This window comes from Bubalus kerabau, chromosome X, assembly GCF_029407905.1.
Source record: "Bubalus kerabau isolate K-KA32 ecotype Philippines breed swamp buffalo chromosome X, PCC_UOA_SB_1v2, whole genome shotgun sequence".
Classification (NCBI taxonomy): Eukaryota; Metazoa; Chordata; class Mammalia; order Artiodactyla; family Bovidae; genus Bubalus; species Bubalus kerabau.
In genome coordinates, this window is record NC_073647.1 from 143,505,326 (window position 1) to 143,531,812 (window position 26,487).

The 26,487-nt window shown below is 46.4% G+C and overlaps 1 protein-coding gene across 3 annotated transcripts in view; it reads left to right on the forward strand.

The window, feature by feature from the left end:
- Positions 1-26,487, forward strand: part of MAP3K15 (mitogen-activated protein kinase kinase kinase 15) — a 161,358-nt gene that overhangs the window by 133,076 nt on the left and 1,795 nt on the right. For 2 of the 3 annotated variants that reach the window (XM_055565235.1, XM_055565237.1), the window contains exons 16-26: positions 1,733-1,860; positions 4,941-5,071; positions 5,268-5,373; positions 19,678-19,835; positions 20,737-20,920; positions 21,490-21,676; positions 22,096-22,270; positions 22,944-23,129; positions 23,736-23,841; positions 24,707-24,920; positions 25,943-26,055. In XM_055565235.1, coding sequence (XP_055421210.1) covers positions 1,733-1,860; positions 4,941-5,071; positions 5,268-5,373; positions 19,678-19,835; positions 20,737-20,920; positions 21,490-21,676; positions 22,096-22,270; positions 22,944-23,129; positions 23,736-23,841; positions 24,707-24,920; positions 25,943-26,055 — 1,688 coding nt within the window. The remainder of the gene's footprint in view (positions 1-1,732; positions 1,861-4,940; positions 5,072-5,267; positions 5,374-19,677; positions 19,836-20,736; positions 20,921-21,489; positions 21,677-22,095; positions 22,271-22,943; positions 23,130-23,735; positions 23,842-24,706; positions 24,921-25,942; positions 26,056-26,487) is intronic. The other variant, XM_055565238.1, reaches the window with a different exon arrangement.

Below are 26,487 nucleotides of genomic sequence, written 5' to 3' on the forward strand. Positions count from 1 at the left end.
CCATCAGGTAGAAATGAACATTTTTACATTGATATTTGTTTGCCAGTATTTTAAAATGTGACTCAGTGTCTTAGTTCCCATTGTAACAATTTTAAATGGCTATGATATATTCAGATGTATCATTGCAGAAAATGTGGTAAAAAGAAATTTGGTTTTTTGCAATACAGACTTTTTTCTGTACCCTGCCTTTCAACTTCACTCATAGATTTTAGAGTATTTTTTTTTAACCACCAGTACTAGCAATTTATTTCTCATACATTTTTTAGAGTGTTAACTAAACGTTTATTCCATTTAAAGTTCATACGCCTCCTAATTCTAAACAAGAACGTGTTGACTGTCAAATGTTTTTGTAGAGAAGCAACATACACAGTAATGACCATGGTATAAGAAACAGTAGCTCCCTGCTCCACAGACATGCTCTGACCATGTCTGCAATGTTGCCTTCAGTGATGAACGCTGATGGATATGTGCAAGCATCCCTATATCCAGGGGCTCAGTAAATTATTCAGGATAGAGTAGAAGCGATTTCTAGCTGCTGTAGAACCCTTCACTGGGCTTCCCTGGTGGCTCAGTGGTAAAGAATCCACCTGCAATGCAGGAGACTCGGGTTCGATCCCTGGGTCAGGAAGATCCCCTGGAGGAGGAAATGGCAACCCACTCCAATATTCTTGCCTGGAGAATCCATGAACAGAGGAGCCTGGCGGGCTACAGTCCAAGGGGTCATAAAGAGTCAGACATGACTGAGCAACTAAATGACAACAAGACCCCTCATCATTTATTATTTTATTTATTCATGTGTTCATCCATTCATTTTTAATGGGATTGAGCATTATGATATTTGAATTATAAGGCAGGGTCTGAGATGAACTCATCCACCTTCTAAGGCTAAGAAGGTTAAATGACTTCTCCAAGGACATGAAGAAACAAGACTAGGATCCAGTGTCTTGAATTCCTCGTCCAGTATTCTGTCTCTTATTTTCACAACGGATGGGGTGTTGCAGTTGTTTTTTGGGAGAAGCTGCTGGCATGAACAAATTGTCTGCTGTGACTTGACTGTAAGATGTAGGGCACTGGGGGGCTCTTGGGACGAGGCAGACAGTTATAAAGATGTAGTCTGACCTGGGTTTGAAGGTCCTTGTGTGCCATGTTAAGCAGTGTGGTTTCTGTTGAATATTTGTTTGTTTGTCTGGCTGCATCGGATCTTCGTCGGGGCCTGTGGGGTCCTGTGCGCTGTGGCTATGGATGTGGCATGTGGGCTCCAGAGAGCACAGGTTCAACAGTTGCAGCCTGTGGGCCCAGTTGCCCCGCAGCATGCGGGATCCTAGTTTCCTGACCAGGGATCAAACCTGCGTCCCCTGCATGGGAAGGCAGATTCTCAACCACTGGACCATGAGGGAAGTCCCCAGCTCTGAGGTCTTTATGTGGACTTTGTGAAGGGAAGTAATAAGATGAAGTGTGTGTTTTAGGAAGGAGGATTGTGGCAGCTGGAGGAGAACAGACCAAAGAGGCCAGAGACTGAGGCTGGGAGGGTCATTAGGTGACTATTGCTGGAGTAAGTCTGCAGAGTAAGACTAGAACACACGGGAAGCCGAGTAGTCTCCTGGGAGCCCGGGGAGAGAACATTCCCAGAAAGAAGGGATGGCCGGCAGCAGAGCAGGTACTGGCAGGACACGATGTGGACCCCAAGCCCCAGGGAGCTGGCAGGTGACACTGGCTTTGTTTTTGCTCCCAGGTACTCCCAGCCTCTGCACGAGGAGATCGCCCTGCACAAGTACCTCAAGCACCGCAACATTGTTCAATACCTAGGCTCCGTGTCCGAGGACGGCTACCTCAAGATATTTATGGAGCAGGTGCCTGGGGGTGAGTGCTTGCTGGTCTTCTGGTCTCACACCGTGAAAATCACTGACAAAAATACAACACGAAAAGCGTTATCCATCCTGCTATTAAAAAATGACAGATGTGTTAGGTGTGGGAGGGCTTTTGTTTCCCGGAGGAGTCAGATGCAGATGTTGCAATGTCACATAAACAGTCCAGCCCTGATCTGGTAGTTCAGTCATCAAATATTCACTGAGGATCTGCTGCATGCCAGCCGCTGGGCCAAGCACTAGAGACGTAGAGATGAATAAAGCATAGTCTCTGGCCTTGAGGCCTTCACAGTCTAGGAGTTGAAATATGCTTTGGAGGAGAGGGAACAGAGGCGTTTTTAATGACATTGCAAAATAACATGTTGACTGTAAAAGTGAACAGCAGTGCTTGATCCACAAAGTCCCTGAAAACTGGCAGTAGTATGCGGGGGTAGGAGTCCCACCCGTCTGGAGCCCGCTGTCTAGTTTGAGTTGGTCCTTCCATCTGCAAGCTGTGTGACCTCAATTTTCTGTGAATAAATGAATTTTAAAATTAGAGTGTTAATAAGTACTATAATAATTGAAGTAGTAATAATTATGGGAGTCATGACACTATCTCAGTGGCTTGTCAGATTGGGTAAATGAGGTAATGGCTGTAAGGCTCTCAAAATGGTACCAGGCAGAGAACAAGAACTCAGTAAGTGCTCATTTTAAGAAAATAATGATAAAATTAATAATAATCTGAAAGCACATCTAAAAACCTTGAAATCTGTATTCCATCGTTCATTCAACCCATAGTCATTAAGAGCCTGCCATTACATTAAAAGCCTAATTAACTTAATAGCCAGGCAGTTCAGTTCAGTCACACAGTCGTGTCTGACTCTTTGTGACCCCATAGACTGCAGCACGCCAGGCCTCCCTGTCTATCACCAACTCACGGAGTTTACTCAAACTCATGTCCATTGAGTTGGTGATGCCATACAGCCATCTCATCCTCTGCCATCCCCTTCTCTTCCTGCCTTCAATCTTTCCCAGCATCAGGGTCTTTTCAAATGAGTCAGTTCTTCACATCAGGTGACCAAAGTATTGGAATTTCAGCTTCAGCATCAGTCCTTCTAATGAATATTCAGGACTGATTTCCTTTAGGATGGACTGGTTGGATCTCCTTGCAGTCCAAGAGACTCTCAAGAGTCTTCTCTGACACTATAGTCCAAAAGCACCAATTCTTTGGCACTCAGCTTTCTTTATAGTTCAACTCTCACATCCATACATGATTATTGGAAAAACCATAGCTTTGACTAGATGGACCTTTGTTGGCAAAGTAATGTCTCTGCTTTTGAATAAGCTTTCTAGGTTGGTCATAACTTTTCTTCCAGGTAGCAAGCGTCTTTTAATTTCATGGCTGCAGTCACCATCTGCAGTGATTTTTGGAGCCCCCAAAAATAAAGTCTGTCAGTTTCCACTGTTTCCCCATCTATTTGCCATGAAGTGATGGGACCAGATGCCATCATCTTAGTTTTCTGAATGTTGAGCTTTAAGTCAACTTCTTCACTCTCCTCTTTCACTTTCATCAAGAGGCTCTTTAGTTCCTCTTCACTTTCTGCCATAAGGGTGGTGTGATCTGCATTCTGAGGTTATTGATATTTCTCCCGGCAATCTTGATTCCAGCTTGTGCTTTATCCAGCCCAGCGTTTCTCATGATGTACTCTGCATATAAGTTAAATAAGCAGGGTGACAATATACAGCCTTGACTTACTCCTTTCCCAATTTGGAACCAGTCTGTTGTTCTATGTCCAGTTCTAACTGTTGCTTCCTGACCTGCATACAGATTTCTCAAGAGGCAGATCAGGTGATCTGGTATTCCCATCTCTTGAAGAATTTTCCAGAGTTTGTTGTGATCCACACAGTCAAAGGCTTTGGCATAATCAATAAAGCAGAAGTAAATGTTTTTCTGAAACTCTCTTGCTTTTTTGATGATCCAGCAGATGATGGCAATTTGATCTCTTGTTCCTCTGCCTTTTCTAAATCCAGCTTGAACATCAGAACAAGACCCAATTTTCCCCTCAGTCAGTCTCTCTCATCAGGAAGCTTCCATAAGCCTCATACCCTTCTCCATCAAAGGGCAGACAGACTGAAAACCACAATCACAGGAAACTAACCAATCTGATCACATGGGCCACAGCCTTGTCTAACTCAATGAAACTATGAGCCATGTTGTTTAGGGCCACCCAGGACGGACGGGTCATGGTGGAGAATTCTGACAAAACGTGGTCCACTGGAGAAGGGAATGGCAAACCACTTCAGTATTCTTGCCTTGAGAACCCCATGAACAGTATGAAAAGGCTAGATTTTGAGGGTTACATTTAAGATGAAGTACAGTCTCTTCTTCCCTCAAGCTGCTCATAGCCTAAGCAGAGAATCTGAATTGGTGTTCCAGGTATAAGATCTGAGGATGACCACAGAGTTGGAGATAGATGTGTACCCCTCTTCTGAAGATGGAGAAACTGAGGCATAGCACCCCACTGTGTAAGGGAGACTAGCTGATGCCGAGGGCCTGGGCAGTGAGCTCAGAAACACAGGGTCAGCAGGCGGTGAAGGGAGGTCTTCTTCTGGCCCCAAGGTTCAGTGTTTCATAGTGTAATAGGGGTGTAATATTAAGACAGTCCTGCCCCTGGGACCTGGCCTTGGGAGCTTCTCACATTGAGCACCGAGAACCCCAGCCTCCTGTGATCCCGATCCCAGTTTCCCTCAGGGGCCCTTCACTCTGCTCCTGTCCACCTCTGATTTCAGGGTGAGATGCTGCTGCAGGACCTACAGTATCCCCCAAGGTGGCCTGGCTGAGTTTCAAGGGTCACCAGGGGTTCCTTCCCACCCTCCACCTCTGGTCAGCCTCATGGGCCGGGTCTCATCCAGTCCCTTCTCTGCTTGCACATCTGGGAAACAGGCCATAAAGAGGGAAGAAAGACTGCATTTAGGCCAGATACAGTGATGTGGGTGCAAGTGCTTCCATCAGGTTAGAAACAGCACATTTTATTTCCCTGAACCTGTATACTTGAATTTTCATCACCCTAAGGAGCTTTCTGCTGTGTCTGCCAGGAAGCCTTTCAGCTCTTCTGCGATCAAAGTGGGGGCCAATGAAGGAGCCCACCATCAAATTCTACACCAAGCAGATCCTGGAAGGCCTCAAATACCTGCACGAAAACCAGATTGTGCACAGAGACATCAAGGTACTTGCTTGTCTGAGCCTCCGGGGTGTCGCTTTGCATCTCAGATCATGGGAGCTGCGGGCACTGTCAGAGGGGGTGGATTGAGCAAAATCTAGTCTTCCTAGAGATGCATGGCCCTTGGTTAAGACCCAAGTCAGTTTTACATGAGTTTGTTGAACTCTGTCTTTAAGCATTTGATGTTCTTCCTTTTCCAAAGGGTGATAACGTTCTGGTGAACACCTATAGTGGAGTGGTGAAGATCTCCGATTTTGGCACCTCGAAACGTCTTGCAGGAGTGAATCCGTGTACAGAGACTTTTGCTGGTAAGCAGAACAAAGCTTGCTAGGGGGTGGCCATCCTGGAGTCAGGCTGCTGGAGCCGCAGTCCTTTGGGAGTTACTCACCGAGCACCTGAGTGCAACTGGTAATTGAAGTGGACTGTGTATTGTCCCCAGCTTCAGAGGGTTTGAGCTCTGTCAGGATGACAAGCTCAGCCCGTTGCGTCAACCAGATTGCCTTACTTTCCTCTTTGTCTTCCAAGGTTGAATAAGTGTAGCACTCTGCTTGAGGTTTTCCAACAAAATGGCAGCATCTCTTTTAAGTTAATAGCACATTATTCAGAATCGTGAGTGATTCTGAGTAACAGTACCCTTCAGACAACTTACCAGGACATCTTACTGGTCCTTCATAAAACTGGCCTGTTAGTTTAGGGAATTCTGGCACCTCATGTATTGATATGATGATTTTTCCAAGGGCAGTTGATTCTTATGGGGAATATGGTATTCTTAGCAGATTTGAACACTTATGTTTTCTTTGCTGTGTCAGTGATAGAATCAATTATGTGTTGCAAGAAACTGGATTCAAAGAGTGGTGTAAACCTGTGAGCTAGCTTTCCATTTACTCGACCAGTGAATAGAACGATGCTCAAAAGCTGCCTATGGCTTTTTGTTATTCCCACTTAAAAGCAAAACAGAAACTTTGATCCTTGGAAAGAAGTACTGATTTTGAATAAGAAAAGGTTTATGGTCCCCAAAGGTGTAATGAAAGGATCACAAAGCTCTTGTTTGATGGAATTATGAAAGCACTTACAATATTATCAGTTCAGTTCAGTCGCTCAGTCGTATCTGACTCTTTGCGACCCCATGGACTGCAGCACACCAGGCTTCCCTGTTCATCACTAACTCCCGGAGCTTGCTCAAACTCATGTCCATCGAGTTGGTGATGCCATCCAACCATCTCATCCTCTGTCAATATTATACAATATTAAAGCTCCAGTATAAGCTATGAAAGGCAGATGACTGTGTTCTAGCCCTATAACACCAAGCTGTAGAGTAGACAGACTTTGCCTTAGTTTGGGTGAATAATATCTCAGCTTCGACAGACTTTTCTTTAACAAGAGAGTTGTTGTGTATCAGCCACCGGACGCCCACAGTGGAGACTCATTCTCTATCTGAAGAGAACTTTTATGCATCAGAAGTGACTTCTCAGTTGTAACACCAGGGGAGGTACATGCACCTCAAAATGGGGAACTTTTGAAGACCCCACCAGAATCTCTCAAGAAGTGTATTGAATTTTCATTCAATTTTTTCTGATAATTATACTTACATATGTATATATATATATGTATATTGACATGTATATATCAGTGAGTATATATGTATGCATGTGCGACTGGCATATTTTTTTTTACTAGTCTGATTGAAAATGAGTTTTTTTTCCATTTCTTTGGAAGCCACCAGTTAGCTTGGTAATATATAGCAAGAGGGGCTCTGATAGGGCAAGAAATTATTTAAAGACTTGAAACCCCCAACTATTTATCTCATAATTACCATCCCTAAGGAGGAAAAAAAATTCATAAAGAAAACACATGTATAATTCATTATAGCATATCACATTTTCCCAAGTAATTGGCTTGAGGCAGGAATTTTGCATTGCAAAATAATGCAGGGGTGTTTGGGGGATAATAAAGAAGGGGTCTCATTTGGGGTAGGAAATTCCCCTGCATATAATTACTCTTTGCAAAACAGAGCGGTTCTGTAAAGGAATCTCGACGGCCTGGTGCCACAGTCCGATTGGGTACAGGGGGATGTGGCAAGGCATTTCTGCGCAAATGCCCAGAGGTTTTCAGAGCCTGGAAGGAGAGACAGAGGTTTCACACGACCTTAAGGCCTGAAAATCTCCCCTCAGGTGTTCTTCTGAAGGCTTTTTGCTGTAGCTGTAAACCAGCTATAACAGGAGGAAGGGCCATTATGACCAGGGTCAGCCCCCTTCACTTTTGGTTTTGCAACAGTTTTATCGAGGTTTAACTCACATAAATGTACCCATTAAAAGTGCACATTGTGATGGTTTCTGGTAAATTTTCCAAGTTGTGTGGCCATTGCTGCAAAGCAATTTTTGAGCATTGCCATCACCCTCAAAAAGGGGCCACCTTACAGTCAACCCCAGCCCACAACCGACCTATTCTGTCTTTGTTTATGTATATTTTCCCACTCTGGAGATTTCTTATAAACAGAAAGATAGAATATGTGGTCCCTTGTACCCAGCTTCTTACGCTTCACAGAATCTTTTAGATGTTCACCTGTGCTGTAGCATGTATCGGTATTTCATTCCTTTTCTGGCTGAATAGCCTTCCATCGTATGGATAGACCGAATTTTGGTTTGGTTTGTTTTGATCTGTGGCTGCATTGGCTGTTCTTGCAGTGGGCTTTCTTTAGTCTTGGCATGCAGGCTTCTCTTGCTGCAGCACTCGGGCTATAAAGTGTGTGGGCTCAGTAGTTGCAGCATGTGGGATCTTAGTTCCCTGATCAGGGATCAAACCTACATTCCCTGCATTGGAACGTGGATTCTTCACCACTGGGACCACCCAGGAAGTCCCTAGACCACCTTTTGTTTATCCATCTACCAGTTAATGGCCATTAGATTGTTTCCCCTTTCTGGCTGTTATGAACAATACCGCTGTGAACATTCAGATAGAAACCTCTGGGTGGAGATGCAGTTTCATTCCTCTCTGCTGGATACCCAGGAGTGGAACTTAGGACAGAAAATCTCTCCTGATCTCTGGCTGTGAACAGACTTGGTTCAAAATCTGGCTCAACCACTTGCTAGCTCTGTGAGCTTGGACATGTTACTTAACCTCTCTGTGTCTCAAGTTTCTTCATAAGTAAAACAGAGATGCTCATAATACTTACCTCACAGAGTTTTTATGTGGATTAAATTTATTGATATTGGAATGAAGCACTTTAACCACTACCCGGCTCATAGCAAGTGAGGCTGAAGTCTGCATTAATGAAATAATTGCTCATTTACACTTAGAGCTGGCAGGAGCCTTTGAGAGAATCAGGTTTATGTGCATAACTAACGTATTGAACCTGTTGGACTCAAAAGAGGTAATTTTAATTTTTGTCTCCCATGGTCCCTTATATCCCGGTCCTTTCCTGTGACTTTTCCAGCCACCCTTAGCTAACAGAAAGAAAGGCCTAATGACACTTGGAGAAGCAAATGCAGTCCGAATCCATTCACTGGAAGGGTTCTGGCTGATACCCAGGCACGTCTTGTTTAGTTGTGCTTTGCTTGGCTGCACTTCACAGATACTGCATTTGTTTGTTTGTTTTTAACAAATTGAAGGTTTGTGGCAACTGCATCCTTAGATGACGGTGAGCATCTTTTAGTGATAGAGGATTATTTAACTAAAGTCCATACATTGTTTTGTTAGATATGATGCTTTGTTGTTGCTGTTTAGTCGCTCAGTCACGTCTGACTCTTTGAGACCTCATGGATCATAGCCCGCCAGGCTTCTCTGTCCATGGAATTCTCCAGGCAAGAATACCGCAGTGGGTTGTCATTTCCCTCTCCAGGGGATCTTCCCGACCTACGGATCAAGCCTGCATCTCCTGCATTGGCAGGCGGGTTTATCTATCGCTGAGCCATCAGGGAAACCCCTGATATAATGCAACTGCACATTTAATCCACTGTAGTATAGTGTGAGCATAACTTTTCCATGTGCTCGGAAGGCAAAAAGCTCCTGTGACTCACTGTATAGAGATACTCACTTGATTGTGGTAGTCTGGATTCGAACCCGCAGGATCTCAGAGTCTGCCTGTGCTCATCGCACGCTGGTCCCCGTGCAAAGGGTGGACTCCTCGCCCCTGTCCCTGCTGGTCCATGGCAGGGCTGCAGGGGTCAGGGTGTCAGCCTTGACTCCCTCCCTCACCTCCTTTCCTTCTCAGCGGCTGTGGGCAGGAGAAAGGGACAGGGAACGTTTTCACTTGATGGGCACTGTTCTAAGTGGCCTCCTGTGCTCTGGGCCTGGCTGATGGTTGCTGCTAGCTCTTTGCTGCTGGCTCCCTCTAAATATAACTCCAGAGTCCTCAGCAGGGGCCTGTCCTTCAGCTGACTGTCCCCTGTCCCCTCACCCTGGTCTGTTACCTGCACCATATAACTACCTCTCCGTCTTTTTCTACTGAGGGAAGCAGGCCCTGAAAGGCTGTCTTTGAGCAGGATTCCCTTTAAAAAGACCCTCAAGCGATATGTCTACAATGAGTTCTACATCTGGTGTCCAGGATTTATGTGCCTTTTACCTGCTGTTAAGAGGGTGTGGTGATCTCCCCCAACCATATGGTCCCTGCTCTACTGCTGTCAGCTGCTTTTGCTCCCATGGGAACCAGTCCTCTGTGTGGTGTCTTTGCTGGAGACACGTACGTACGGGGCTCTGAGCGGGCCCCATGAGGAGCCCTCACAGGATCGGCGTGTGGAGGATGTGGCGGCCTATCCCTTGGGCAGGACAACTGGGTAACCCTGGAAAGGGTTGTACTGGAAACTGGAAAGCTGCACCTTACTTCTCTTTTCGCTACTTCATTAAATTTTGAAACTTTGGGCTCTAACACTGTCCGGGGGCCTCTAGAAGATGCTGACATGTGTGGCCTCCTTTCAGGTGCACTCGTCTTGAGTGGATGTTGAGTTGCTTGAGTCGCCATGGCCCCACACCCTTCTGGGGACAGCCCTTCCTCACTCATGTAATGGGACAGTGTAGACCTCCCAGCACCACTCTCTCCAAAGAAGTCACTTTCACCCCCATCCCCACCCCAAGAAGGTTTCTGTGAGTCCCCTGTCACCTTCTTTTGCACCTGTGTAGGTACCTGAAGGATCATAGGAAACCCCCTAAGTGAGCCAGATGTAAGGTGAGCAAAATTCCCAGGATTGCTCCATTCATTTGCCACACCATGGCATCTTCACTTGGTTTTCTCCACAAAAGCCAGCCTGTGGTACAGCTCATGTACACCCACAACATGCATGCTGTCTGAAGATGGTCCCTTGACTCTTAGTTATGTGGATCTATCTCTGTGTCACTGCTGGCTGTGACTGGGTGGTTCCCTATGAACACAGTAATAAGTAAAACAGAGCACCCAGGTTTCTATTACTGCCCTAGGTCTTCGAGTTATATGAGAAGAAGTCATATTATGGCTTTGAAAACTCTTGCATCAGCTGCTCTGAATCAGGCAGCTTTCTCTTCAGTTGTGCTTCTCCTGGATCCATTACTTTGATCAGCAGTGTCATGGTGTGTAGCTCTACATTTGAAGACCAAAGACCTGGGCTCTAGCTTGAATGATTTCCCTAGCTTCTCTGAGCCTCAGTTTCCTCATATATAAAATGAGAATAACAGTACCTCATACCTCTTCTGAGCGTCCTTAATGGAGTTGTGAGAGTCAGATGTCCAATGCTATGTGGGGATGCTTTGTAGCATGCTTTGTAGCTTGCCATTGAGTGCTAACTAGAAGTCAGATGTTGTGGCCAGAGCCTCCAAGATGGCCTCTAGTCATCCTTTTCTCCTGGTATTCACAGCCTATTATTCCCCTCCCCTTGATCGCTGCCTGGACTTAGTGACTTGCTTCTAATGAATAGATTAGAGTGGTGGTGTGTGATCTGGAGGCTAGGTCAGAAAAGGCAGTGTGGCATTTCTCTTGCTTTCTGTTGGATTATACACTCTGGGGGAGGCCATATTTTAAGCCACCCTATGGAGGATCCCAGGTGGTGAGAAACCAAAGTCTCTTCCCAACCGTTACTTGAGCTTGGAAGTAGATCTCGAGCTCCGGTCTAGCCTTCGGATGACTGTAGCTCCAGCCAAAACTTTGGCTGCAGCCTAATGAATGACCCTGGGCCAGATCTACCCAGCCCAGTTGTTCCTAGATTCAAATCCTTAGAAACTGTGTGATATCATAACTGTTGTTTTAAACTGCTAACCTTTAGGGTAATTTATTCTTTTTTCCTAGCAGGTGATATGTGTTTTGTTTTTTGTTTTTTGTTTTTTTTTGGAGTATAATTGATTTACAATATTGTGTTAGTTTCAAGTATACAGCAAAGTGAATCAGTTTCACATAACATATATCCACTCTTTTCTTTAGATTCTTCTCCCATATAGACTATTAAAGAGTAATGAGTAGAGTTCCCTGTGCTGTACAGAAGGTCCTTATTAGTTATTTATTTTGTATATCAGTTCAGTTCAGTTGCTCAGTCGTGTCCGACTCTTTGCGACCCCATGAATCGCAGCACACCAGGCCTCCCTGTCTATCACCAAGTCCCGGAGTTCACTAAGACTCATGTCCATCGAGTCAGTGATACCATCCAGCCATCTCATCCTCTGTGGTCCCCTTCTCCTCCTGCCCCCAATCCCTCCCAGCATCAGGGTCTGCTGGGCTGGAAGAAGCACAAGTTGGAATCAAGATTGCCGGGAGAAATATCAGTAACCTCAGATATGCAGATGATACCTCCTTATGGCAGAAAGTGAAGAGGAACTAAAAAGCCTCTTAATGAAAGTGAAAGTGGAGAGTGAAAAAGTTGGCTTAAAGCTCAACATTCAGAAAATGAAGATCATGGCATCTGGTCCCATCACTTCATGGGAAATAGATGGGGAAACAGTGGAAACAGTGGCTGACTTTATTTTCTTGGGCTCCAAAATCACTGCAGAGGGTGATTGCAGCCATGAAATTAAAAGACGCTTACTCCTTGGAAGGAAAGTTATGACCAACCTAGATAGCCTATTCAAAAGCAGAGACATTACTTTGCCAACAAAGGTCCATCTAGTCAAGGCTATGGTTTTTCCAGTGGTCATGTATGGATGTGAGAGTTGGACTATGAAGAAAGCTGAGCGCTGAAGAATTGATGCTTTGGAACTGTGGTGTTGGAGAAGACTCTTGAGAGTCCCTTGGACTACAAGGAGATCCAACCAGTCCATTCTGAAGGAGATCAGCCCTGGGATTTCTTTGGAAGGAATGATGCTAAAGCTGAAACTCCAGTACTTTGGCCACCTCATGCAAAGAGTTGACTCATTGGAAAAGACCCTGATTTTGTATATAGTACAGTGGAAGTGAGAAATAGATTTAAGGGCCTAGATCTGATAGATAGAGTGCCTGATGACTATGGACTGAGGTTTGTGACATTGTACAGGAGACAGGAATCAAGACCATCCCCATGGAAAAGAAATGCAAAAAAGCAAAGTGGTTGTCTGGCGAGGCCTTATAAATAGCTGTGAAAAGAAGAGAAGCGAAAAGCAGAGGAGAAAAAGAAAGATATAAGCATCTGAATGCAGAGTTCCAAAGAATAGCAAGAAGAGATAAGAAAGCCTTCCTCAGTGATCAATGCAAAGAAATAGAGGAAAACAACAGAATGAGAAAGACTAGAGACCTCTTCAAGAAAATTAGAGATTCCAAGGGAACATTTCATGCAAAGATGGGCTTGATAAAGGACAGAAATGGTATGGACCTAACAGAAGCAGAAGATATTAATAAGAGGTGGCAAGAATACACAGAAGAACTGTACAAAAAAGATCTTCACGACCCCGATAATCACGATGGTGTGATCACTCATCTAGAGCCAGACATCCTGGAATGTGAAGTCAAGTGGGCCTTAGAAAGCATCACTACGCACAAAGCTAGTGGAAGTGATGGAATTCCAGTTGAGCTATTTCAAATCCTGAAAGATGATGCTGTGAAAGTGCTGCACTCAATATGCCAGCAAATTTGGAAAACTCAGCAGTGGCCACAGGACTGGAAAAGGTCAGTTTTCATTCCAATCCCAAAGAAAGGCAATGCCAAAGAATGCTCAAACTACTGCACAATTGCACTCATCTCACATGCTAGTAAAGTAATGCTCAAAATTCTCCAAGCCAGGCTTCCGCAATACGTGAACCGTGAACTTCCTGATGTTTAAGCTGGTTTTAGAAGAGGCAGAAGAACCAGAGATCAAGTTGCCAACATCCATTGGATCATGGAAAAAGCAAGAGAGTTCCAGAAAAACATCTATATCTGCTTTATTGACTATACCAAAGCCTTTGACTGTGTGGATCACAATAAACTGTGGAAAATTCTGAAAGAGATGGGAATACCAGACCACCTGACCTGCCTCTTGAGAAATCTGTATGCAGGTCAGGAAGCAACAGTTAGAACTGGACATGGAACAACAGACTGGTTCCAAATAGGAAAAGGAGTTCGTCAAGGCTGTATATTGTCACCCTGCTTATTTAACTTATATGCAGAGTACATCATGAGAAATGCTGGACTGGAAGAAACACAAGCTGGAATCAAGATTGCCGGGAGAAATATCAATCACCTCAGATATGCAGATGACACCACCCTTATGGCAGAAAGTGAAGAGGAACTCAAAAGCCTCTTGAGGAAAGTGAAAGTGGAGAGTGAAAAAGTTGGCTTAAAGTTCAACATTCAGAAAACGAAGATCATGGCATCCGGTCCCATCACTTCATGGGAAAAAGATGGGGAAACAGTGGAAACAGTGTCAGACTTTATTTTTTTGGGCTCCAAAATCACAGCAGATGATGACTGCAGCCATGAAATTAAAAGACGCTTACTCCTTGGAAGGAAAGTTATCACCAACCTAGATAGCCTATTCAAAAGCAGAGACATTACTTTGCCAACAAAGGTCCATCTAGTCAAGGCTATGGTTTTTCCAGTGGTCATGTATGGATGTGAGAGTTGGACTGTGAAGAAGGCTGAGCACCGAAGAATTGATGCTTTTGAACTGTGGTGTTGGAGAAGACTCTTGAGAGTCCCTTGGACTGCAAGGAGATCCAACCAGTCCATTCTGAAGGAGATCAGCCCTGGGATTTCTTTGGAAGGAATGATGCTAAAGCTGAAACTCCAGTACTTTGGCCACCTCATGCGAAGAGTTGACTCATTGCAAAAGACTCTGATGCTGGGAGGGATTGGGGGCAGGAGGAGAAGGGGACGACAGAGGATGAGATGGCTGGATGGCATCACTGACTCGATGGACGTGAGTCTGAGTGAACTCAGGGAGTTGGTGATGGACAGGGAGGCCTGGCGTGCTGTGATTCATGGGGTCGCAGAGAGTCGGACACGACTGAGTGACTGGACTGAACTGAACTGAATGTATATATGTCAATCCCAATCTCCAAATTTATCCCTGCCCCCCTTCCCTCTGGTAATCATAAGTTTGTTTTCTACTTTTGTTTTGTAAATAAGTTCATTTGCACCTCTTTTTTAAATTCCACATGTAAGTGATATCATATGATACTTGTCTTTCTCTGACTTACTTCACTCAGTAGGACAGTCTCTGGGTCCATCCATGTTGCTGCAAATGGCATTATTTCATTCTTTCTATGGCTGAGTAATATTCCACTGTGTGTATGTAGCACATCTGCTTTATCCATTCCTCTGTTGATGGACATATAGGTTGCTTCCATGTCCTGACTATTGTTAATAGCTCTGCAATGAACATTGGGGTGCATATATCTTTTTGAATTATGGTTGTCTTTGGGTATATGCCCTGGAATGGGATTGCTGGATCATATGGTAGTTCTGTGTTTAGTTTTTAAGGAACCTCCATACTGTTCTCCATAGTGACTGCACCCATTTACATTCCCAAAAAAGTGTGGGAGGGTTCCGTTTTCTCCACATCCTCTCCAGCATTTATTGTTTGTAGACTTTTTGATTATTGTCCTTCTGCCTGGCGTAAGATGATACCTTGTGGTAGTTTTGATTTGCATTTCTCTGATAATTAGTGAAGTTGAGCATCTTTTCATGTGCCTTTTGACCATCCACATGACTTCTTTGGTGAAATGTCTGTTTGAATCTTCTGTCCATTTTTTATAGGATTTTTTTTTTAATTGAGCTGTATGACTGTTTGCATATTTTGGAGATTAATCCTTTGCCAGTTGCTTTGTTTGCAAATATTTTCTCCCGTTCTGAGGGTTGTCTTTTTGTTTATGGTTTCCTTTGCTGTGCAAAAGTTTTTGAGTGCAATTTGTTTTTATTTTCAGTACTCTAGGAGGTGAATCAAGAATGATTTTGCTACAATTTATGTTAAAGCATCTTCTGGCTGTTTTCCTCTAAGAGTTTTATAGTGTCCAGCCTTACATTTATGTCTGTAATCCATTTTGAGTTTTTTTGTGTGTGTACATGGTGTTAGGGAGTATTCTAATTTCATTCTTTTACACATAGCTGTCCAGTTTTCCTAGCACCACTTATTGAAGAGGCTGTCTTTTCTCCATTGTATATTCTTGCATCCTTTGTCAAAGATAAGGTGACCATAGGTGCATGGGTTTATCTCTGGGCTTTCTATCTTGTTCCATTGGTCTATATTTCTGTTTTTGTGCCAGTACCCTACTGGCTCTATTACTATAGCTTTGTACTATACTTGAAGGCAGGCAGTCTGATTTCTCCAGCTCTGTTTTCCTTTGGGGTAGTTTAGTATATAGCAATAAATAACTGATACGGATGTCATTGTGAAGTCCCTGCCTTTAGAAACAGTGATGTTTACTATGGTTCCATATAATGAAAATCTCTGAATTTAGCATGAAGCAGACTAATCCTCCAATTGTGAAACCATTATACTAAGGACAGTTGTTTAGTTGAGGTCAATAAGCCATTGAAATTTGGTTTAGTACTATTTTCTACTGCTTCATAAGTTTCTAAGTTTATTCTCTTGGTCTTTTAAGAATTAACTTTTAGCGATTGTGTTAGTCAGGACCCAGGCAGGAAAATTGAAATCACCACAGTTATTTTTGGGCTTCCCAAGTGGCGCTGGTGGTAAAGACTGTGCCTGCCCATACAAGAGATCCAAGTTCGATCCCTGTGTTGGGACTGGAGAAGGGAACAGCTACCCACTCCAGTATTCTTGCCTGGAGAATCCCATGGACAGAGGAGCCTGGCAGGATACAGTCTATGGGGTCGCAAAGAGTTGGACATGACGGCACAGATGTGCACATGCAGTTATTTTTACAGAGAGAATTTAGTTGAAAGAACTGTTTACTGATAATCAGAAAGCAGCCTCCATCCCTGGGGCTTGAGGGAACAGAGAGGAGAGGAGAATTCAAAGCTTTCCATCAGGGGTGCTAACTGGGCTGTAGCACATAACTCGGAAGGGATGAGATGAGGCTGGTTCTGAAAGTATGGAGGGACAAAAAAATCTGGTAATGAGCCAACCACTGCTACTGCAACCAGCTGAGGGTCCAGAGGGAAACTTGCTAACCTCTCCTTCCTGTCACTTGTGCGCAGGCGCACTGTCTCCTCCACACCCGCCCAAGCGGCCGGGGAGCAGCAGGCAGAGCAGAAGTGTGGTTTGCACAGTCCCAGACCCAGTGTAGCAGAGCTGAGAGATGACAGCTTGATACAGCACAGTGGCACGGTTCTCCTAAGTTAATGAATTACTGGTTAGTTAGAAGGCACATCGCCTGTGGAGGCCTCGCCCTGTGTTGTTCGCTAGAGTAGGAGCTTGTAGGGGATGTTGTGTCACTGGCGGTTCCCTTCCTGGGCTGAGGTTTCCTAACACTGCAGCCACTGCTACAAGCCTCCATCTTGCCCAACCCTGCTGCCAGCTGAACACTTCCCCACCAGGCTTTCGGCTCAGGAGACCAAAGCCATCATTTTTGCCCTGCTAATCTCTTGCACTCATTGATACAGCCCAATTTATGTTTAACTTTAAATTAGGAAGAATCAAATAAAATCTAAAAAAATTCTTTTAATTTACATTTATTTCTTCAGTCTCAGCAGCCACATTTCAAGAGCTCAACAGTCATATGTGGCTAGTGGCAACCATCTTGAACTGCACAGAATAGACCATTTCCATTATTGCAGAACATCCTATTGGTCAGAGCTGTCCTAGAGCCTTTGCTTACAGGAAAGAAAAATGCTGATAAGACATTGGATGTTCAAGAGGGAGATGTAGGTGGCATCTCCAAACTTACTTTAACCAATGAGCCCTTTGTTTTCATTGGTCAAGACTCAGGAAACCTATTTTGGTTGTGTGACTTTTTTTTTAATTGGAGGATAATTGTTTTACAATGTTGTCTTAGTTTCTGCTGTGCAACGTGAATCAGCTCTGTGTATACATATACCCCCTCCCTCTCGGACCTCCCTCCCAGCTCCATCCCACCCCTCTAGGTCATCACAGAGCACCAGGCTGAACCCCCTGTATACCAGCTTCCCACTAGCTGTCTGTTTTACACATGGTAGTTTATATATGTCAGTTCTAATCTCGCAACTGATCCCACCCTCCCTTTCCCACCCTGTGTCCATATGTGCTTTCTCTACATCTACATCTCTATTCCTGCCCTGCAAATAGGTTCATCTGTACCATTTTTTCTAGATTCCATCATAGTTAGTGTTAATCACTTAATTGTGTCCGACTCTTTGTGACCCCATGGACTGTAGCCCACCAGGCTCCTCTCTCCATGAAATTCTCCAGGCAAGAATACTGGAGTGGCCTGCCATTCCTTTCTCCAGGGGATCTTCCCAATCCAGGAATCGAACCCAGGTCTCCTGCATTGCAAGCAGATTCTTTACCGTCTGAGCCACTAGGGAAGCCACATACATGTGTTAATATATGATATTTGTTGTTCTCTGTCTGGCTTACTCAGTATGATCATCTGTAGGTGCATCCATGTTGCCGCAAATTATATTATTTCATTCTTTTTATTGGCTGAGTAATATTCCATTGCATAGATGTACCACATCTTCTTATCCATTCCTCTGTTGATGGACATCTGGGTTACTTCCATGTCCTGGCTATTGTAAATAGTGGTGCAGTGAGCATTGGGGTGTACATGTATCGTTTTGCATTATGGTTTTCTCAGGGTATATGCCAGGAGTGGGATTGTTGGGTCATATGGTTGTGATCCTGAGGCAGGCACTGGAATTTCTTGGTGCGTTAATGTTCTCGATTCACCCTTTGGCCAATATCACCTTCAAATTGGCTGTTTATTATAAGTGTCTTTGCCAGCACACAGCATCTGCTGCTGCTTCCACATTCCCCTCTCTTCTCCTCAGGATTAGTTTCAAGGAAAAGCAAAGATTTTACTCTTAGAGCCCTTGATTGACCTCACTGCCCCATATCTTCAACAAGCCCTCCTCCTCCCTGATCACCGCTTTCCCTGTGGTAGCTTCTGGTGGCTCGTGATCCACAGGAGAAAGTCCAAAGCCAGCAGTTTCAGAGTACACACAGCGCACAATATGGGCTGCACTCAGGCGGCTGCCGCCTTCATTCTTCCTGCCCTCTCCCCCCGGCCTGTGTCAGACAGAGCTCCTGGGTTCGCTGTGTGCTTCCCACCCATGCATGGGCTTTGGCTCAAGCCCTTCCCCGTGCCTGAAAGTCCTCCTGCTTTGGCCACTTGGCCAAGCCTCATGGCAGGAATCTACTTCACTGGCAGCCGCAGCCAGCACCTGTTTGGATCGGCCACTGTGTTCCTGGCCAGGTCATACTTTCCCCACCTACTGCCAGCCAGTGACCAAGCACACTGGAGGTACTAGAACCGATGTGGCGCTCTTCCAGTGGGCACCTTTGGGTCAGGGCCTCCTGGGCAGCCTGGCTAAGCTGTCTCAGAGCTCTTCTGCCATCAGAGACTGCCCCCCACCTTTTATCCTTCACTCACCTTCTCCCAGGAAGTCTCTTGTATGTCTGAGTCTGACTTGGTATTTATTCTCAGACACCCAAATTGACACAGCTAGAGCTTCCCTTGACTCGAACCAGGCAGAATCAGGCACTTTTCCCTGTGTTCTCAGTGCCTTCTGTGTATACTTGTTAATATCTGTGTGTGCTTAGTCATGTCCGACTCTTTGCAACCCCATGGACTGTAGCCCACCAGGCTCCTCTGCGCATGGAATTTTCCAGCAAGAATACTGGAGTGGGTTGCCATTTCCTCCTCCTGGGGATTTTCCTGACCCAGAGCTCGAACTGTGTCTCCTGCATTGCAGGCAGATTCTTTACCACTGTGCCCCCTGGGAAGCACTGACTATATCTTCCATCACACTGCTGCCCTGCTCAGCACACCATCATCATGCCTGTCTCCTCCTCTAGACAGGTCAGGCCCTGTGGGTCTCACATTCCGATCCCTCTGTCTGTGCAGTGCTCTCAGATGTGTTGACTGAATTGGATCAGGCCCGTTTATCCTTCAAAGGGCTTGAGCGATCCTCTCTCAATGTGACTAGTGTTAAAGGCACTCTGCATGTCTCTAGTCCAAGAAAAGATGCAGCAACATTTATGTGTGAGATCAGACTTCATCTGTCATTAACAGGAGAGCGAAGCTCACACACTTGTTTACTAATGGTACACTTCGTTTTTGAACAACACGGTGCCCACCATCTTTGTTGTATTTTTTCCCAATAGGCACGCTGCAGTACATGGCACCTGAGATTATCGATCAAGGCCCTCGTGGGTATGGTGCCCCAGCTGATATCTGGTCCCTGGGCTGCACCATCATTGAGATGGCCACCAGCAAGCCTCCATTCCATGAGCTCGGTGAGCCACAGGCAGTGATGTTCAAGGTAAGACATGCTGGGTGATTCAGGTTGCTGGTGTTGGAGAGAGAATTCAAATCAAAAACCTCCTCCCAATGCAGAAATCTCTCCACAAAGGTGGACAAGAAAGAAAACAGGTTTTTTTCTTTTCTCTCTCTCTCCTCTCTGCCTTCTGCCAGTATCTTACTATCCCAACTAGGAATCAAACCCATGACCCCTGCATTGGGAACCAAAGTCCAAACCACTACACCACCTAGCAACTCCCAAACCCTTAGCTTCTCTTCCCTCCTTACTGTGAGAAATTACTATCAGTTTACAGAGGTATAATATATAACCTACCAGCGAATGTTGGTAATCTCTGGTTCATCTGCCTTTTCTTAACCCAGCTTGAACATCTGGAAGTTCTTGGTTTGCATAATGCTGAAGCCTAGCATGCAAGATTTTAAGCATGACCTTACTAGCATGGGAGACGAGTGCAATTGCCCAATGCTTAGAACATTCTTTGGTACTACCTTTCTTGGGATGAGGATTGACCTTTATATATACCCTTACTTAGGGTTTTCTTAGGGTTTAACTTATCAGAAATTTAAATTTAAATTTAAATTCTTAAATGTTTGTGAAAGGTGTGAGGTACTCATCTAAATGTATCTGTTTCCATATGGAGAGCACATTTATTGAAAAGTTCATCATTTCGCCTGCTGAACTACTGTTCTCTATGTATCATATAAGATGATTACATTTCTACCTCAGCATATTAATAAGGGTCATATATGACAGACCTACAGCGAACATCATACTCAGTGGCATTCCAGAGGCTGGTTGGCGCAGCCGTTGCTGGAATCCGGCGTCAGCCCTCCGGGATGGCAGACACTGGGGTTGTGTGGCTCTTGTGTGCACCTGCGTGTGCCTCACTGTGCCTTCAATGCAGGTGGGGATGTTTAAGATCCACCCAGAGATTCCAGAAACCCTCTCAGCTGAAGCCAGAGCCTGCCTTTTATCCTGTTTTGAGCCTGACCCCCACAAACGCGTCACCGCCGCAGGCCTGCTCCAAGAGGGCTTCTTCAGGCAGGTGCACAAGGTCAAGAAGAACCGGATTGCTTTCAAGCCGGCAGGTGAGGTCTCCCTGGACAGAGTAGTGGGGACGCAGTAGGGGTGGGGTTGTCCAAACCCAGGAAATGACTGTCCCTCGGTGTACTGCGAGAGTCACAGGGAGCCCCGTAGGCAACAGTGAGGTACCATCTCCTCCATTCAGCCTGGCTTTCAGGGCTCTGGCTGGGAGGAAGGAGAGAGGCACCCTGGCTGGGGTTCTGTCTTCCCCAAGTGCAAGGCCTGGGGCTTCATGTTTGGAGCCTGGCCTCTCACCCTGTGCTGCTCCCGACCTTGGTTAAAGGCTGTCTGTTCTGGGCCAGTAAGTCCTGCTGGGCACTGACAGAAGAGTGGCCTTGCTGTGGATGGGGTTGGAGGCAGCTCAGCCTCTTGCACCTGGAGAACCACTGGCTGTTAGAAATGCAGAGTCTTGGGTCCATCCCGGATCTGCAGAAGCAGAGCCTCCGTCTTCCCAGGACCCCTGGGTGATCACTGGCGCCCCCAGTTACAGCCGTACAGGCTTAGGCCTCCTGGTGGGTCGCCTGGCCCGAGGAGCTGCCCGCGCTCACCCTGCCCTCCCGGCTGCCCCCGACAGAGGGTCCCCGGGGCGCTGTGCTGACCCTGCCCCCGTCCGGAGAGCTGCCGGGCAGCAGCAGCAGCGAGCATGGCTCCGTCTCCCCAGACTCCGACGCCCAGCCCGACCCGTTCTTTGAGAAGTCCCGGCCCGACCCATTCTTCGAGAAGTCCCGGCTGCCGGTGCAGCGGCTCAGCCACCTGCTCAGGTACGGCTGCCCCGCAGCCCTTGGGCACAGAGTGCGTCCGGTGTAAACCAGTGTTCCTGTCTGCATGATCAGTAGGGTGACTGGGCGGCCACTGAAATTGCGAGCGAGGTGGGCGATGTGGTCGCTCACTGTCCCTTCCCCTCTTCCTCCTCTCCCCACCGTTTCCTCCTCCTCCCCATCCCTCCTTATCCTCACCCCGTTACCCCTCCTTCCCCCTTCCTTCTTCCCCTTCTTCCCCCCTGTCCCCGAAAACCCTGATGGTCTGGGGATTAGAAAAAACGCTAGTCTCACCTCCTGCAATTTCATCTTCCTGAGGGTGGGGATGTGGAGGATCATCTCTCAGCCCCTCCCCCACGGTGCCCCCGCACAGAGACCCCGCCCCTGGGAAGCGGAGGACTGTCACGTGCGTTTGTCCGCAGTGTTCCTGATGAGAGTTCGGCCTTGGAGGACCGAAGCGCAGCCTCGTCCCCTGAAGACAGGGACCCGGGCCTTTTCCTGCTGCGAAAGGACAGTGAGCGCCGTGCCATCCTTTACAAAATCCTCTGGGAGGAGCAGAATCAGGTGGCTTCCAACCTGCAGGAGTGCGTGGCCCAGGTACAGGCTGGGCGTGGGGGCTGCAATCCCACCCCCTCCGCCCAAGGCAGGGTCCCAGGAGAGGTCCAAATGGGCCTGCCACCCCCGAACATTTGCAGTTACAATAATCACCATAAGTATTTCCCAACGTCCTCTTTTCCAACAAAAGAGAATACAAAAAAGACTGAAACCTGAATTTGCCAAATACTGCGGTGAAACCAGGCCCTGATGGGGCCGCGCTGCCCCCTGGTGGAAAACAGGCCACATGGCAGCACAAAGGCCAGTTAACCCCCAGCTGCAGTTAGCCTCTGCTGCCTCTGAGGAAGAAAGGCTGTGGATGGAAATGTGACTTTTAACTCATTTTGGATGGGGTGAAGTCCTTTTACTAAGAGGCCACTGCCCTCTATGAACTGTGCCTTCTGACAAGGCCCATTGGTGGTGGGGGGTGGTTGACAAGGGGTCAAACAGGATGGCAGCCCATTCCTCCAGAGAGGGGAGGGGGCCTCGTAAGCCTCTAACAGGAAGGATATGGAGGAAGTTCTAGGACCAGAGACGCTATCTCAGCCGGGGGTTCCCACTTCCATAAGCTAGTGGACAGTGTGGTTCATCTAGGTGCCCACAGTACTTCTTGGATGCCCCCTGCCCCCGATTTACTCAATGACTTGATTTTTTTGGTTGGGGGCTTGGTGATCAGAGTTCAGAAGAGTTGCATCTCTCAGTCGGCCACATCAAGCAAATCATTGCAATCCTGAGAGACTTCATCCGCTGCCCGGAGCACAGGGTGATGGCATCCACAATATCAAAGCTCAAGGTGGATCTGGACTTTGACAGCTCATCCATCAATCAGATTCACCTGGTACTGTTTGGATTTCAGGATGCTGTAAGTGTCCCATTTGGCCCTAAAGAACATGACAGAAGGTAGGACACCCCCAAAGTGGCTCATAGCTGAGACCATGAGTTCAATTACCATCTTCTCCCATAGTATCCATCTCTTCTCACCTGATTACACCTGAATCCCGAGTGCCAGCAGTTCTCTAAACACTGGTGTACATGAGACTGAGACGATTGCATTTGGCCACAAAGAGCAGAGTGTAGGATTTGGGGATGAGCAGCATCTGCCAGCTGAGTAGGTGTGTGGTTTAAGCTTATGTGTCTGCGCAAACAGGTGTGAGCTGCTCCAGACCCAAGACCATGTCTGGCTTAGCTTTGTGTCTCAAGACCCCACCACAGAGCCTGAAGTTTCACGGGTGCTCCACAAACATTAATTGAATAAACAAAGAGGCCTATGCAGTAGCTCCAATCGCTGTACCTGTCCTCTCGACCCCAGTGTGACTTGGGGTCAGCTTAGAGGACTCAGAAGAAACGTAAATCCAGGGCAGCATGGTTAACATTTTTATCTCAGAGTAGAAGCACATTTGAATTGGTAAGAACTCCTATTTCTGAAAAAAATACAGTGGACCAGAAATCTGGATTTTTGTGATTACAGGTAAATAAAATCTTGAGGAACCACTTAATTAGGCCCCACTGGATGTTTGCAATGGACAACATCATCCGACGAGCTGTGCAGGCTGCGGTCACCATCCTCATCCCAGGTAAGGGTCCCTCTTTTTGGTCACAGTAAATTAGGCTATGGTGGGTATGGAAAAGGTTAGCCAGGTTCTCTGTGCTCACCAGTTGTTACTCTCCCTTTCCCATCTGGGCTATATACGTCCTTGCAATTAAGGAAAATGATGTCACAGACCCCTTTGGGGTCAGTATTTTGTGATTCTGAGCACACCTTCTGGTGCTGTTTACATGCACCTCCCCCCCCAGCATAACTAAGGAGCACACCCGCAGACTAACGATACACACAGCGCACTGAGCCTCAGGACCACCTCCTAGCTGGCTGAGGATTTAAATGGCTGTCTTCTCTCTCATCATGTGGTAGCTACACAAATCTCTGGCTTTCATAGGCTCTAGTTTTCAAATAGACCAGCTTAGTACCCAAGTTGATCCTTCTTCTGTGATGCCTCCTAGGAAAGGGGGCTCGGAGGCACTTCTGTTGACACTGCCGCTTCCTCTCTTTGCTCCCTCCCTGTCATCCTCTGCCTGCACTCAGCCCAGGCTCCACTTGTGGGAGTGGCTTGTTAAACCCCAGGACTTCATTACTCCCCTCTCCAAGCAGGGAACTGCAGAAAACACACAGGCCTGGGTGGAAGGCTGCTTGTCCCTTTTTACAACTGCCTTTGCCTAACTAACTTAATGTCTTGAAGCTTGTTTCCTTATCTGTAAAGCGGTGTGGGGACCATCTTTTCAGGTAGAGGTAATAGTCTCCTCTCCCTTTATTAAGGTCAGCAGTCTCCTGGTGGAGCATAGCGTTGGCGGGGCGCCCCCCTGCCTGGTTTGCTGGCCTGGGACATAAGCTACACCAAGCATATGGCCTTGCTGAACCGTGCTCCTTTTCTTCCATGATTTCAGAGCTCCAAGCCCACTTTGAGCCCACCTCAGAGACCGAAGGCATGGAAAAGGACACCGATGAGATGGAAGAGGACTATCCCCCCGCAGACCTGCCTGCAAGCAAGGCACAGGTGGCACATGGATGGAGCGAGCCAGCTTCAGCAGCTGCCCAGGAGGCCCCACCCCAGCAGCACCTGAGCTTTCAGCTGAGCAAGCTGAGGCAGGAGACCAGCAGGTAGGCGGGGGTGGGACAGAGTTGTTGAGTGCTTCACCCAGGTCTCAGAAAGTCATCTTCATTGCCCAAGGAACTGGGCAAGGGGTATTCTCAGCTTCAACTGGGGACCTAGAAGGATGCCTTTCTTTAAAGCCAGAGTGTTCCTGGCTACAATAGGGTGTCCCTATTTCAGAAGCAAAGTTGTATACACCCCCGTATAGGGATCTCTGAAGTTTAACTGTAGACAAATCTGTTTTTTTTGTTTTGAAAAATGTGGAAGTTGACAGTATACATAGCACTTCTTTTAAAATGGTTTTTCCAGTAAGGTTAATCATCACCTGATTCATCAAACGTTACATATGGATTCAAAGGTGATTGATGTCCAGGGTCAGTGGGCACTGTATCTTCCCCCCTCAGGAGAATTAGTAATGAGATAGCCAGCCTGACTGGGGACAGCTGACAAGAACACAGCCGCTTCACGCCTGCCCTGTAGCACAGAGACGCCTCAGCTGCTGTTAAGCTCAGCAGGGAGGCACCTGCTGCCCTGAGTGAGGGAAGCAGGTCTGTCCTGAGGAGTGCTGGTGAGACCAGAGCCCAAGGCATTTTAGTGCCATCCCGGGTAAGTGTTGGCCATAGTGTCCCTCCTACCTTCCGAGCAGCATCTTTCCTGCACCACCCCCAACTGTCCAAGGCAGCAAGGCTTCTATCTTGATGTAGTCTCCAGTGAGGAAGGAATAGCTTCACCATGTTTTCGCAACTTGACCTGACTTAGGAAGACAAGCGGGCTGAGTTCTCCTGATCACCATCAGGTTATCTTTTGGTTTATGATACATTTTGATACAGAAGATACCCACACACTGAGCAGGGCTGGTCTTTGTTTACAAGGGGAGGAAACACAAGGCAGGTGCCCATGTGCAGGCTGAAATCTGATCCTAGACTGACCTGGGATTGTGCCATTTTTTAAAACTTCTGTTCAACAAATGTTTGAGTTGAGCTGAATGGTGTTAGGCTCTCTGAGTGATGTTTTGTTTTGTTCTAACAAGACTTTTGGAACACCTGGTTCAAAAAGAGATAGAGTACCAGAATCTTCTACGGCACATCCTAGAACAGAAAACTCAAGAATTATACTACCTTCGGTTACAATTCACCTCCAATGGTGAGTGATTTTCCACTTGCTGGGACTTGTGTGTGTGTGAGACCATTTAAAATCTGGCTAGACTACTAGTCAGCCTTGACGCAGCTGAGGTTATTCTCAGCTCAAACCAGTAAGTACTCCAGTAGATTCCAGAATACTCATCAGTAATAAAAAAGGAACTACCACTACGTTCAAAAGCAGATGAATTGCAAAGAAGCCTACATGTTACAATTCCATAAATGTTGAACATTTATACGATACTCTGTTAAAGCAAAACTATAGGGACAGAAAAGAAATCAGAATGGGTGGGGGAGGACTGATTATAGAAGGCCCCAAGAACTTTTGGGCTGATAGAGAAATTTCTCTATCTTGACTGTAGTGGTGGTTCCTTATCTGTGCTTAGCAAAGTTCTCAGCACTGCATACCTAAAAAGGGTAGTTTACTGACTAAAGT